This window comes from Bombus flavifrons, chromosome 9 (genome assembly GCF_040668555.2).
Source record: "Bombus flavifrons isolate JBK064 chromosome 9, iyBomFlav1_principal, whole genome shotgun sequence".
Taxonomy (NCBI): Eukaryota; Metazoa; Arthropoda; class Insecta; order Hymenoptera; family Apidae; genus Bombus; species Bombus flavifrons.
This window is the reverse complement of record NC_138450.1, coordinates 11,858,859-11,871,761: the sequence shown is the minus strand read 5'-3', so window position 1 is coordinate 11,871,761 and position 12,903 is coordinate 11,858,859. Positions and strand designations below refer to the sequence as shown.

Below are 12,903 nucleotides of genomic sequence, written 5' to 3'. Positions count from 1 at the left end.
TTTCCTAAACCTAATTATAAAACCTTCCTTCTATCTCTTTCTAAAAAATGTACAAAAGAGCCAAAAGCTGTTTGATTTCCTATTTTATCTGTCTGATCCAAAATTTCCTTCTATTTCTAAATTCCTCTAAAAACACTTAATAACTTAAAACACACACACACACACACACACGCACGCACGCACGAATCCACTTTGAAAGCATCATAAATATTTCGCACAAATTTGACACTTGTCCATCCACAATTTTGTCATTTATTTTTCACCACCATCGCACCTGTCTGGGTCCATATCGAAATATCGTCCAGTTTTCTCCATTAATTGTTTCCAGTGTCTCTCCCTCATCGCCTCGTTCTTTAATTCAATGAACAGTGGCACAGAGTTCTTGAAGCTCTTCATATTCGCATCCAAGGCCTGTCCAACGCTGAGATTCTTCACGAATTTCGAAAGTTTGCGAAATTCCCTGATAAAATGGTCCATCCCATCCATCAGCTGTTGAGGATTCAGGTTCACCCAAAGCGTCTGAGCCCACGCGTCCCTCATACTTTTCTGTTCCTGGTACAATTCGAATAATAATTCCATGCCCCCGTAGTCCTTTTTGATTTTTAAGAAAACTGAATAGTCAGTCGCTGGCAGATCGAACAGTATTTCCGATTTGATCAGGTTAAGACGTCGTTCTTCGTATTTTGCGATCAGTTTTCCGTATTCCTGGGCAATTCGAGAATAGAAATTTAAAAATAGAAGAGTGCAAATCGATGAAAATTGGACGCGCAAAGAGTTTGGTTCAACGGTCTATGTCAAATATATTATTTTCATCTTGCAATAATAATAATTAGTTTTAAGATCGAATAAAATAATTTTTTAATAATTTTCTATTGGTTAGCTCTTTCGAATAAAATAATACGCGATTTAGATTTTATATACATCTGAGTTATAAATGACACGATCGGACTGTTTTACAGTGTAAAGAAAAGAAAAATATTAGAATATCGAATCGATTTAGTAGTACTATGAAATGTACTTTCTTTTCTGTTTTTAATTTATACGAAACAGAAGATGTCGATAAGAACAAAAAGGAAAAATATGAAACTCACGTCCATCTTGAGCAGTCCAAGTTCGAGATCCTCGCCGACACTGCCAGGGCCATTGGCCTCGAAGTCTGCTGCGAACTCTTCGAGTTCCTTCACGAATGCATTAATCTGCTCTTGCGTCATGTCAGAAAATCTATCAGAAGTACTTGCTAAAGTGGAAGCTCTGTATAAAGCACCCAAATATAGAGACTCCCAGTCACGTTGCAGAGTGTAAGCCAATTGTTCGTCTTCCTCAGGGAAAGATATCCCGTGACTGCGCAAAGTTCGAAAGGTTTCCTGAAAATTTCATATATTACAATCATAAAATATAGCACAACCGGTTTCGTTCTTACGCGATTTTGATTTAGTATGATTTTTATAAAATCACCAGCCAGATAGTATAAGATCAAACTCGGGAACATTCTCTTATTTCTTCGGATATCTTTGTTTTTACACTTTTCAGAAATTTAATTAGCATGCAAAGGCAGAACCAAATTGCATATTGAAATTTTCCTGCTTCTTTCTATTTTGAAATTTTGTAGTGGCACTTTTATAAAACAAACCTGATACGTCGTATAACGAACTTCTGCTTGAATCGCTGTTTTCTTTATGTCGGAGATTGCTTGCATGACAGATGTGAAACGATCTAATCCAGTGATTACAAGCTCCACTTCGCTTCGGTAATTTTCGATTATCAGATGTAAGCTGTTCATATCGTGAACCGTTTGATGCAGCAGAAAAAGACCGAGAACGTGCTTCCATTCGTTAGCGTGTTGTTTGATACCAGAAAGCAGGAAACCGAGATTGATGCTAATTAACAGAAATCATTGTCAAGTACATTAATGCTTCTAATTAGATTGCTCGTGTTTGTACGCATTTTTAGGAAATTTATCTATATAAATATAGAGAATACAGATACATAATATGCGAAAGGAAATCTTTCCTAACGTACCAAGTTAGTATGAGAACTTATCCTTTGACTTTCTAAGAATTAGAGTAATCTATTATGAGACAGATATTACCGTACGCAATAAAGATCGTAATAAAGATCCATTTCAGTCAATTCCTGGAGAATATTGTCGTAGAAAGAGAACTTATCATCATATTGGTAGAGTGTAGGTTCGGTTGCTGCGAACTTTTCAGCAGCTAAGTTCTTGTCGAAAGACCATAGATTACTATACTTCTTCCACCTGTGCAAATAGTGCCAAGCTTCCAACGCTATTTTATGCGCCGTCCTTTGAACCATTAGTATATTATCATTCACTACCTACGCAGACGTATTCACAAGATTATACACTCGACATAAATAACAAAAATGTTACTTCCTACATTGGCAAATTTTAATCCGTAAAATAGATAATCACAAATGTATAATCGTAATTGTAAAGTTATGAAGTCAGAGAATCAACAAAAATCGGCTTATCGTACTTTTGCCGCGTATTCTTCAATTGCTTCAAGAGTATAAACAATCATAATCGTAGAGAATATAATTATTGGAGGAGACCGAATCGAATGAAAATTATCGAATTGTTTGTAATTTAAAAATGGCATCATGTAGGGGACATTATGTTCTTAAATATTTGCATTTATATTTTTTTACTATCTGTACTGATTCTACTTTGTCGGATTTTATCTGCTCTGATCTCGTTTGATTCTATTAAATTTCATTGATTAAATTTTACGAATAATTTACTTTAATACTCATGACGTCCTCGAAGAATGTCACTGTAGCGAAGTTTTCGTACTCGTTCTTCGTTTGCGGTTTGCACTCTAAACAGGTCCCGTTCATCCATCTAGGAAATAATTTCAGCTTCTCCAATAAATTCTTCACGTTCTGTAGTATTGTAGCATAAATTTCGCCAGGAGATGGTCTTATAACAGCTTCTGAAGCTATTAAAATGGCGTCCACTTGAAACATCGGCTTGCATTCCATTAGACTTCTGTTGAAGTTCTCTATGTTCTTCAGTATACATCTGTGCAATTTATAATATTGTTATGGGATCGTTTCTCATGATTCATTACACGCTGGACGCTATTCTATAAGATAGTGTACCATTAACTTAGTACTCGATTTAACCATTTTTAAGATAATTTTTATTCATTGATAAGAAATTAATTTTCTATTGCGAGTTCCACATCGTGATTGTCATATATTAGATCGTCCCAAAAGCTTCTTTCGTTTCGCGAGTGAAATAATAGATGCACAACATTTTTTATTTTATATTATTTTATGGATTTGTATATGATCCATTTTATAGTAATAGGAATAAAATGGATCAAACGTAATTCAATAAAATAACATGAAACAAAAAATGTTGTGCATCTACTATTTTCTTATAAAGCGAAAGGAACTTTTCGGACAACCTAATACATGTAACCAAGATTGAGAAAATTTGATTCGAAGCAAAGCTAAGAAGTGGCAATCTGAAACAACGAATTAAAGAAGAACTAAGAAGAAGAAATAACACGAGGAACGTAATTTTGTTTTGTATTAAGATCAAACGAGTTATCTTTAAATAATTTTCTATTTCAATTCGTTCTTTCAAGTAAAAACCGGTTGAATCGTTTACAAAGGCTTACGTGATAAAAGAGCAAAATATTTTCTTTTCGTATTTCTCGTAAAGCAGCTGCATAGATGGGCTTTTTCCAGTGTACGTTTCCAATACCAGACTTTCCAATTTTATCAGTATCGGACTCGTTGACTGATATACCGTGGACATCGCGGCAATTAATTCGATTCTTCGATTTTCTATCTCTTGGAAATAAACCTTCGAAAAATAGGAAAAAGAGAAACGTTTTCAATATTTCGCTTTCCTATTTACTTTATTTGTAGCTTGGATGGCAAAGTGTTTCGTGCCGAGAGGAATATCGGGCGCGACGAATAAAATTCTAGGGGGACGATTTGAAAAATAAATGAAAGGAAATATAAGAAAATACCTTGCAAGGCATCAATTCTTCGCTGTCGTAAATTCTCAGCGGAAGAGAAAAGAGATTGTAACTCTGAAGATCGTTATTTATTCTGTTATCAAGATCGCTCTTCATGTGGTTCACCTGATCCACGATCGAGTTTAGATTTTTCAATAATTTTTCACAATCATGAGCGTAGTCAGAGATATTTAAAGAGTTCCAATTAAAACGCATTACTCCAGGCTGAATATGTTTCTCAACATCTAGCAACGTGTTCCTCAATAATTGTATCTGCGATGATAAATAATTCGTTCGTGGATTTTTGCAAACCATTTCTGCCTTTCTTAGTTAAAAAATCCTATCTACCACTTCGAAATCGAAGAAAACCAGAATTTTATCATCTTCTTTGTGCCATCTTTGTTTTTCTTTATTCGATTTAAAATATTTAATCCATATATTTCGATATTTCAATATATCCTTAAATACGAAATAATCCTAAGTAGGATATTTTAACTAAGTGGGACAGATTCATTGAATGTAGCGAATATGAATATTTCTGTATTATTTTGTACATCAGCTTTGTCCATTCCATCGATCATCCCGTTGTACTGGTTGGTCACTTTTTCCATCAGTTCGAGGTCGCTCCTTAGTCGATTTTTCTGGATACTAGCATCTTTCACTATGGGGATTAATTCGAAACCTAATTGCTCCATCAACTCAGCCTGTAATCGAAAATATAAAATATCAAATATCAATTAACAGGAAGCGAAGGAAAATTGTCTCAGCATACTTCGTGAATAATTTCGAAGAACTCCCAATCGAAATTCACTTGAAAACGAAGCTGACACTCGACGAGAATCGATCCGCTCATAAATTCCATCCAAGTAATCTTTTGCGTTTGGACGGCCTGCTTTTCCGAGGAAGTTGTCCACGATTTTTGATCTTTGTGGGATTGAAGCGATGCTTTCACCTCGGCTCTCGTGTCTGACTTAACCTGTCCCTTCGTTCCCACAGAACTAGCTGTCTCTGTCAGAGTGATTCATAAACTGTTAGAAAATCTTCGACAGATGGCCTAATATTAAAAAACATTCTGTCACCGATGCTTGGTTTCGACATCACAGGTTCGGCCTTTTGAAGAGATCCCTGAGGAGTTGATCCAGGTGATCCAAAATCTCTGCTCTTTTGTCCTTTTGGCAAGTGAATTGTCTGCAGATTCTTCGTGCTTTTCTCGATATTTGGGAATGTTAATACACCTGTAAAAGATTCTTCTCTTCGTTAAACAGATTTGAAGATACAGAATGATAAAATGTTTCGTAGTAAAATTAGCAATTGCTGGAACGAGGTTCAACTCCTGACTCATTTGCATATTAACTTTTTTGCACTAGATGTTTCTGCGTGTAATCATTCTTTTTCAATCAAAATTCCTCGTTTAGAGTTTCGTTATTTCTCTTCGTTATTACGAATTAATTTTAGTGGCGAATCGAAGGTTGGTTTATGTAAAATTGTTAACCTTGTTCCGGTTCAGAACGTTCCATCTTCAGGATACTCCTCTTCATGGTGTCCAACACAACGTACTGGGCCTTATCTGCCCACGATTGGTATTTCGATTCCTCGTACGCTTTCATTTGTTTGGCCACCTCGTAGTATTGACTGAAAGCTAGAATCTTCAACTTGCTGTGTTTCAACTCTTCAATGTTTTGGATTATCAAGACTGGTCTTTTCAGACGGTGAAATAACTGTCTCACCCAGTATATAGCGCCAGCCATTGGAGGATGGTACGTTAATAATGGAGGATTTTGTTTCCCTAAACATAATACCATACGATGCACTGTTAAAAATATTTCGTACAAAGTAAAGAATTTTTATTCGAATAATTTAGCAATAATTTAGAATTAATTTAGAAATAATTTGCTAATAATTCAATTTCTTGTATCTCCGTATTTTCCTTGTAGCTGTTAATTTGGGACAATGAACCTTTTGTCAGTGTAACTTTGTTGTAAAATGACAAAGAATTCAGTCTAAAGGATTTAGAAATAGCATTATCTCTTTGTATCGAAGAAAAACTCTCCTGCGTTTCTCTTATCAGATACGAAAAATACAACTGCAATTCTTTATAGCAAAGAAATTTTAGTTTGCATTAGACAGGACGATATTAGGTTGTCCGAAAAGTGTCTTTCCTTTACAGACACGTGTTTTACAACGACGCATCTTTATACAAACATGAAACCTAATCTGTCAAACGTTGTGATTTTTATCTTGATAAAACAAAATGGATCATACGAAATTTGATAAAATAATATAAAACGAAAAATGTTCTGTATTCGTTATTTCCTTATAAAACGAAAGAAACTTTTCGGACGACCTACTATTTAAAATATCACAGTTATGATACCTAACATATTTAATGTATAACCTTTAAGTATAAAGTACGTTATAGCATTTCTATTATCCAGATTACGTTAGCTATAAAATTTGATAGAACGCTTACAAACTAATTTCCCAGTAATATATTTCAAGATTTGCTAAAACCAAAATAAATATCTTGCCTCTATTGAATATCCCCTCAACGATATTGACTTCCTTGCTGAATTGTTGCATGATAACGTCAAACTTTCTCAACAGCTGCTGATGAATTGTGTCTCTAGTCTTGGTGTCCTTGAACTTGAGCAACATATGAAGCGCATCTTCCGCGCTTCTCAATACCAGGAAACACTCGTCGATAAAGAACTTAGCCTCGTTCTCCAGGAAATGTACCTCTTCGTAAAACAAAGACATAGTAGCTTCCCAATTTTCTTTGTTATATTCGTCGAAAATATTGAAGTCCGCGTCCAATATTAGGACGATCAATCTATCAACACGTTTTATTATAGTGTCGATTTGAGCTGGATCACTGATGATCGATTTTAAATCAGGTCCAAAGATATTGTGAAAGTCTCGAAGAACGTTCGCAACCTGGTTCAAACCATCGCAAACGGAGGCAATGTATTCAGTTCCCTTAAACAATCGATTTTGATCGAATTCCCAGCGCATTCCTCTGCCAGAGATTTCGATATCTTCTCGATTCTTCAAGTAAGCTTCTTTCCAACTCTTCAGCATCGCGCGAGCGTCTTCCGTTTGTTGTAGAATCACTTTCTGAGGTTTTCTATATTAAAAGAGCAATTTCAACATTGTGTCTATGTTATGGAATAAAATTAATTAAATCAAAGTAGACGCGACGGCGAGACGTTTTTATCTACTGGGCAAAAAGAGAGAAAGAAAATTTGCAAACAAGTATTTCTGTATATATAGAAAATAGAATATAGCAATAAGAATTAAACGTATAAATAATCCACAGAGTATTGTTCGCTAAAATATGGTAAAATGTTGGAAATAATTTGGAAAGTTCGTTGAAGTGGAACTTACTTGAATAGGTCTTTGATGGATAAATGCTTTATGACAGTCTGACAGAGTTGCCATGAAATTCTTTCCATCAGACCAACCATTTTCTCTTCGCACGAGTAATAACTCGAGAGAATCCAAATCATTCTCATTCCCTCCATTAGCTGAGGAATGGCTTGACTGATTGTTTTGAAGCAATCCGACTCTGTCATCAACTACCATACATCTTAGTTATTATATCAGTTATCGAATGAACTTTTAATCAAAATTACACGATAATGTTTTTCACCTTGAAGTGTCTTAAAATAGTCTGCAGGAATCGATTATTATCCCTGGCTTCGGTATAACATCTCCATAAGTCTGAATAAAAATAATCAAAGTTCGAGGCGATTGGCGAAAGGACATTGCTTAATAAGCTCAACATTCTTTTGGCCATAGGAGTTTTTAATTGCTCCACCAGCATTAACAATCCTACTTCTCGATCCTTCCAGTAATCACACTCTGCTAGTGGACCTCTACCTTGTGGCACTTTTTGTTGGAACGATTCCACCACCTGTATATTAAATAACGTGATATAGACGTTGGAAAGGTGCCTAATTTTCTTGAAATCAATGTCTGGTAAGGATTTCATTTACCTTTTCTATGTGCACTCCCCACAGCATAATCACATTTTCCAGTTGCTCGATCACTTCCTTGTTCTTTTCTAACATCTCGTCAGTAACATTAGGATCATCGAGTTCCGGTATATTCGGCATCGTCAGCAAAATATCGCCTTCGATGTTTTCCAGTGTCCTGACAAATTTATTCATTTTTCTTTTTTTTTTATTTAATTTATTTCTATGTTAGAACTTGGTGAAAATTGCAAAGTTACTTTTATCGAGACGAAAAATAAATTGTAATCAAATATTCTTGTAAAGCTTCACGAGATTTTATAAATCGCGAAATGTTCTCTCCTAATAGATTCCGAATATTTACGCATTTGTGGGAAATCTCAAGGTGTAAAAATATGTACCAGGTATGTAAATATGAAACCGGAATTTTTTTATAGAAAATACACGTTTATTGTATGAAAATGATTAAAAATATTTTATTCGAAGTATTGCCCATCGCTAGCTATACATTTTTCCCACCTGTCTGGCAATTGGTGGATGCCACGCCAGAAAAACTGTCGCTCTTTTGAGGCAAACCTGTCATCGAGCCATTTTCGTACATTTTCGTAAGAAGCGAAGTGCTGGTCAGAAAGTGCGTGTCCCATCGATGCAAATAAATAGTAATCGGACGGAGCCAAGTCTGGTGAGTAAGCCGCGTGCCAAAGTATTTCCCAACTGAACGCTTCGATCGTTTCTTTGACCGGTTTTGCTGTATGCGATGGTGCATTATCACGAAGCAAAATTACTTTGTGTTGCCTTTTTTGATATTCTGGTCGTTTTTCACGCAAAGCTTGATTCAAATCGATCGTTTGTTGTCGGTAGCGCTCAGTATTAACGGTTTCGCCAGGTTTTAACAGCTCGGTGGTCTTTTTCGGTGGTCTTCCACGTTCTTCGTTCCTCGCGTCAAAATTGCCACTTCTGAATTTTTTAAACCACTCAAAGCACTGTGATTTACCAAGAGCATGCTCACCGTAAGCTTCGACGAGCATTCGATGCGATTCTGCAGCAGTTTTCTTCAAATGGTACCAGAAAATCAATGCTGTCCGCAAATCGTAGTTTCCTGGCACAAAATTTGACATGTTCAACGCTATTACAAACTATGCTGTTGTATGAAACTTGTATCGTTCTGAGTCGAAAATATTTGTGAGATGTCAACAAAGACTTTTGGCATCGATGACGCAGTTTAGTGATAACTACATTATCAGCTAGGGCCATCAATAGGCAAATTCCGGTTTCATACTTACAGACCTGATAGACTGTGCAAAATACGTAAAAATGCGTAAGGATTCAAAGCTTATCGACAGCTGACCGCGGTCTATTGACAAATAATGAGAAATTACTAACCATTCGACGTTAGATATCAATCGATCTAAATAATGTAGGATGTCGTTTCTGTTCTGATCGACCGACACGTGTACAATTGGCTCTTTGGACGCCGTTTTGCTTCCAGCTTCTTCGAAATTGACTACAGTCCTGATGCGTTTTCGTCTCAGTTTCGCTCTCTCTATCGTTTGAAAATGTTTCGGTTCTACTGTATCATCGTCATCGTCGTCGTCCTCGGCGTTTTTATCAGCCCCTTTCTTCGCCATGACTATAGATATCCTGCGGAATTCTGACGGTCTTCTGAAGATTGAACTCTGTTCGACAATTTTAATAAATCATTTTTTATCATACAGGTTCCACTATATTGTAAATCTACTTTCTTACTACTGGAATCTGTCATTACGTAAAAAGTTGAACAATTTGATAAAAATCGTTTCTGTTACGAGCTACGTATAAGTATCACATTACGCACAGGTTATATGTACAATATCTTTAAATATTTTAGACGATATTCGGTATTTTTATTAAAGAAAGCAATATTAGATACTCGAGCTGCCATGATGTCCGTCAAACTTGGAGGACGTTCCTCGTCTATATCAGGCTCTTCTTCTTTGAGTGCTTCTGAAAGTTGTGGTCCTCTGAATTGAGCTTGAACCAATGGTTTAAAAACCTGAAGAAAGAAAAAAAAAAGAAGAAGAAAAATAGATAGAATTTCGATAACTATAAATATGTTTACGAGACGAAGAAGAATATGAATTTTACGAAAAAAGAAACAAATATACAATGGCTGTCAAAAGTCTGTGATCAAAGTATACTTTCAACATATATCGTCGAGACAAAGAATCTCTGAGATAAAAATCTGTCGTGTAAAAGTTTTCGCAAGCAGGATTTTATCGATGTATAATTTAAAAGTATAAAATAAATACACTGGTGCGTTATTAGGACTGAAATAAAATTACTGAAATAAAAATATAAATTATTGCAAATATGCTTTTCTACCTCAACGAGCATCCTGTTCAACGAAACCAAAAATTTCCCCTGTAGAGATCCAACTACCAAATACTGCGTTATTTGTTCATCGCAATCGGTGTAAGAATCGAAGTTTGGTATACCCTCGTCGATAGTCCTCAGGAAGTAAAATAAAGTAACGTCATGCAAGTCTGTCCTGCTACCATCCACTTTACCGCATATCATGTGCAAGTTTGGTATTTTTCGTACTTTTTCCACTAGTTTCTGTGCAACAGATTTTCCTTTCGTTTCTTTCGTATTTAAAATGTATTCGTGTTTTAATCAACGAACGATAATGTCGTACGCGGATGTAATCGAGTACCTTGGTCATAATATATTTGTGTTCTTCTCCTGGCGGCGGTACGAAGCCTGGAGTGTCTAAAAATTAGAAAAATTCGTTTCATCGAATATGTTTATTTTATAATTGCAATAACATTCGTGTAATTTACCGATCGAAGCACTCTTCTCCGAGTCTTTCGTTTTAAAAATTGTATCGCCACTTCCTATCTCTTTCGGTTCTCGCGAATCGCCTTCTTCTCCTTCTTCCTCCTCCTCCCTTCCCTCGTCTTCCTCCCCTTCGTCTTCTGTATCTTCCATGTCCTCGTCGGTACGAGTACTTATCATTGATTTTTGCTCCGATTGAATTGTCATCGTGGATACCTCGACTTGACGCAAAAGAGCAAGTGGATCGAGCTTGGACGGTTTTGCTTTTGTTTTCTTTACTTTTCTTTTCTTTCTTTCCTTTTGTGAAACTTTCTCCGCCTTTCCTGTGGATTATCATTGACGTTATAACTCGTCGTACGTTCGACGTGCGACTATCAATCCAGTAGCTTAGCTGTAAATACCAAACACGTGCTTTAGCACTTTGATCGAAGCATAAATCCATAAACGACAATCCTACGCTTTGATTGACCCCATAGAGACAAGAAAAGCTAACAAACTGTGCATAGAAAATTCGTTTGAAGCGTTGAAAATACAATTTACCGAAAAGGTGAACTATGAAAAGGGCAGAACGTAACAGAACGTGGAAAATTGTGGATAAAAAAGTCACTTGGATCGTTGGAAATATGACTTATCAAACCAGTAATCCATTGGAAGGATGGAATGTAACAGGATTCTACCAAACTGTGCACGACAAAATTGAATTGTTAAAAATACAATTTACCAAAGATTCTTCCTCTCAACTTACGACTTTTCCTTTTCATCGACAATGCCGTCAAAGCGGCTAATTTACCAACACCGTGCTTGCCTATTATCCATCAATAACAAAGTAATTTATATCCTTAGAATCGATACAGTAATCTATCTGATTCGTGTTCACTGTAATTAGTTTAAGAAAGATGAACTACTTACTTTCCCAGACCGGAACTTCCACGTGGATGATTTCAGTGGAATAGGTGCAGTAGAAAAAGATCACCTTTCTCTCAAGATCGGTCACACCATAGAGATCCAGTAGCAGAAAATTGAGTAGCTTGTCCTCGAAGTATCGATTGTTTGCCTATAGTTTCGAATCGCGCGTTTATTTTCTCTCTCGTGGCAAAGCTGAGGTAAAGGCGAAAGTTGACGAGAAAGTGTGAAAAATCGTTTAAAAAGAAATGATTTTTTATAGCCTAAGGTATATCGATTCTTTCAAGTGAAATAAATCTATGCACTGATTTCGTTTTCGTTGTACGGACCATTTTAGAATTTGCATATTCGTGGCTTTGATTTGAGAAGAACGAGATGTTATTTTATTGCAGATCGGTAGAAATATCTAAAGAATATTCGATTGCTTTTCAATAATTTCCATATAAGTTGTTATTTACATTTAGAAGTTTGTAGAAGAGCAGCTCGTGACCACTTATACCCAAAAATTTCATCACTCTGTTCCGTATCCAGATTATCCTATCAAAATTAATCGTTTGTTTCAATTAATCATTTGTGTTTATCAAATCGTAGAAATGTGTGTTTATTTTATTACCGATAGTCCATGTGCATCAGAGATTGTTTACTTGGTAAACTGTGGGCATCCGTTTTGTTATCTTCATCTTCTTCGTCTTCGCCTTCGACGTCAGGTTTTACAGATTCGCTTTCTGACTCAGCCATAATTTGATCGATTGAAGTTTTCCTAATGGTATCCTCTTAAAGAATTTTCAAAAGTTTGATAACTTTAACGTGTCATGTAAAATCTTTATTCATTTAGTACATCAAGATAGCTGTGTCATTGCTCTTGCTTTTATAATAATTCTGACTCAAAATGTTAATTATTTGACTACTTAATCGTTCGATAAGATTCATAGACTGTTTATAAGGAGGCTTGAGCACTTTAACCTAACACTGTACACTATGACTCGATTAAACGCGTACGAATTACGAAACTTGATGTATCGATGTTGCCATGGCAAATAACCAACGTTTTGCGAATAGAGGCAAACTAGAGAAATGTATGTTTATGCAGTCCTTGCGAATTTCCAAACGTTGATTTTTAAATCTTGAATGTTTGTATTTAACAAATATTTAATCGAATAATTTTCTTATTTTCGAATCCTTTAGTTTCTAAACTCCAGATTTCCGAGTTTTCAAAATTTCGA

The 12,903-nt window shown here is 35.8% G+C and overlaps 2 protein-coding genes across 2 annotated transcripts in view; one reads left to right on the top strand and one right to left on the bottom strand.

The window, feature by feature from the left end:
- The window catches only part of LOC138183118 (lymphotoxin beta receptor inhibitor), a 201,786-nt gene that overhangs the window by 42,611 nt on the left and 146,272 nt on the right, over positions 1 to 12,903 (top strand). The window lies entirely within an intron of this gene.
- On the bottom strand, positions 16 to 10,984 carry LOC138183268 (dynein axonemal heavy chain 10-like). The gene is made up of 21 exons (XM_069119939.1): positions 10,783 to 10,984; positions 10,656 to 10,711; positions 10,325 to 10,558; positions 9,873 to 9,995; positions 9,347 to 9,639; positions 7,988 to 8,144; positions 7,642 to 7,905; positions 7,377 to 7,567; positions 6,521 to 7,116; positions 5,485 to 5,778; positions 5,072 to 5,227; positions 4,765 to 5,000; positions 4,547 to 4,696; positions 4,341 to 4,451; positions 4,005 to 4,265; positions 3,648 to 3,835; positions 2,761 to 3,040; positions 2,090 to 2,334; positions 1,631 to 1,877; positions 1,092 to 1,364; positions 16 to 705 (listed from the first exon to the last, which is right to left on the bottom strand). The coding sequence occupies exons 1-21, from the start codon at positions 10,982 to 10,984 to the stop codon at positions 253 to 255; spliced, it is 5,010 nt and encodes a 1,669-aa protein (XP_068976040.1). The 3' UTR covers positions 16 to 252.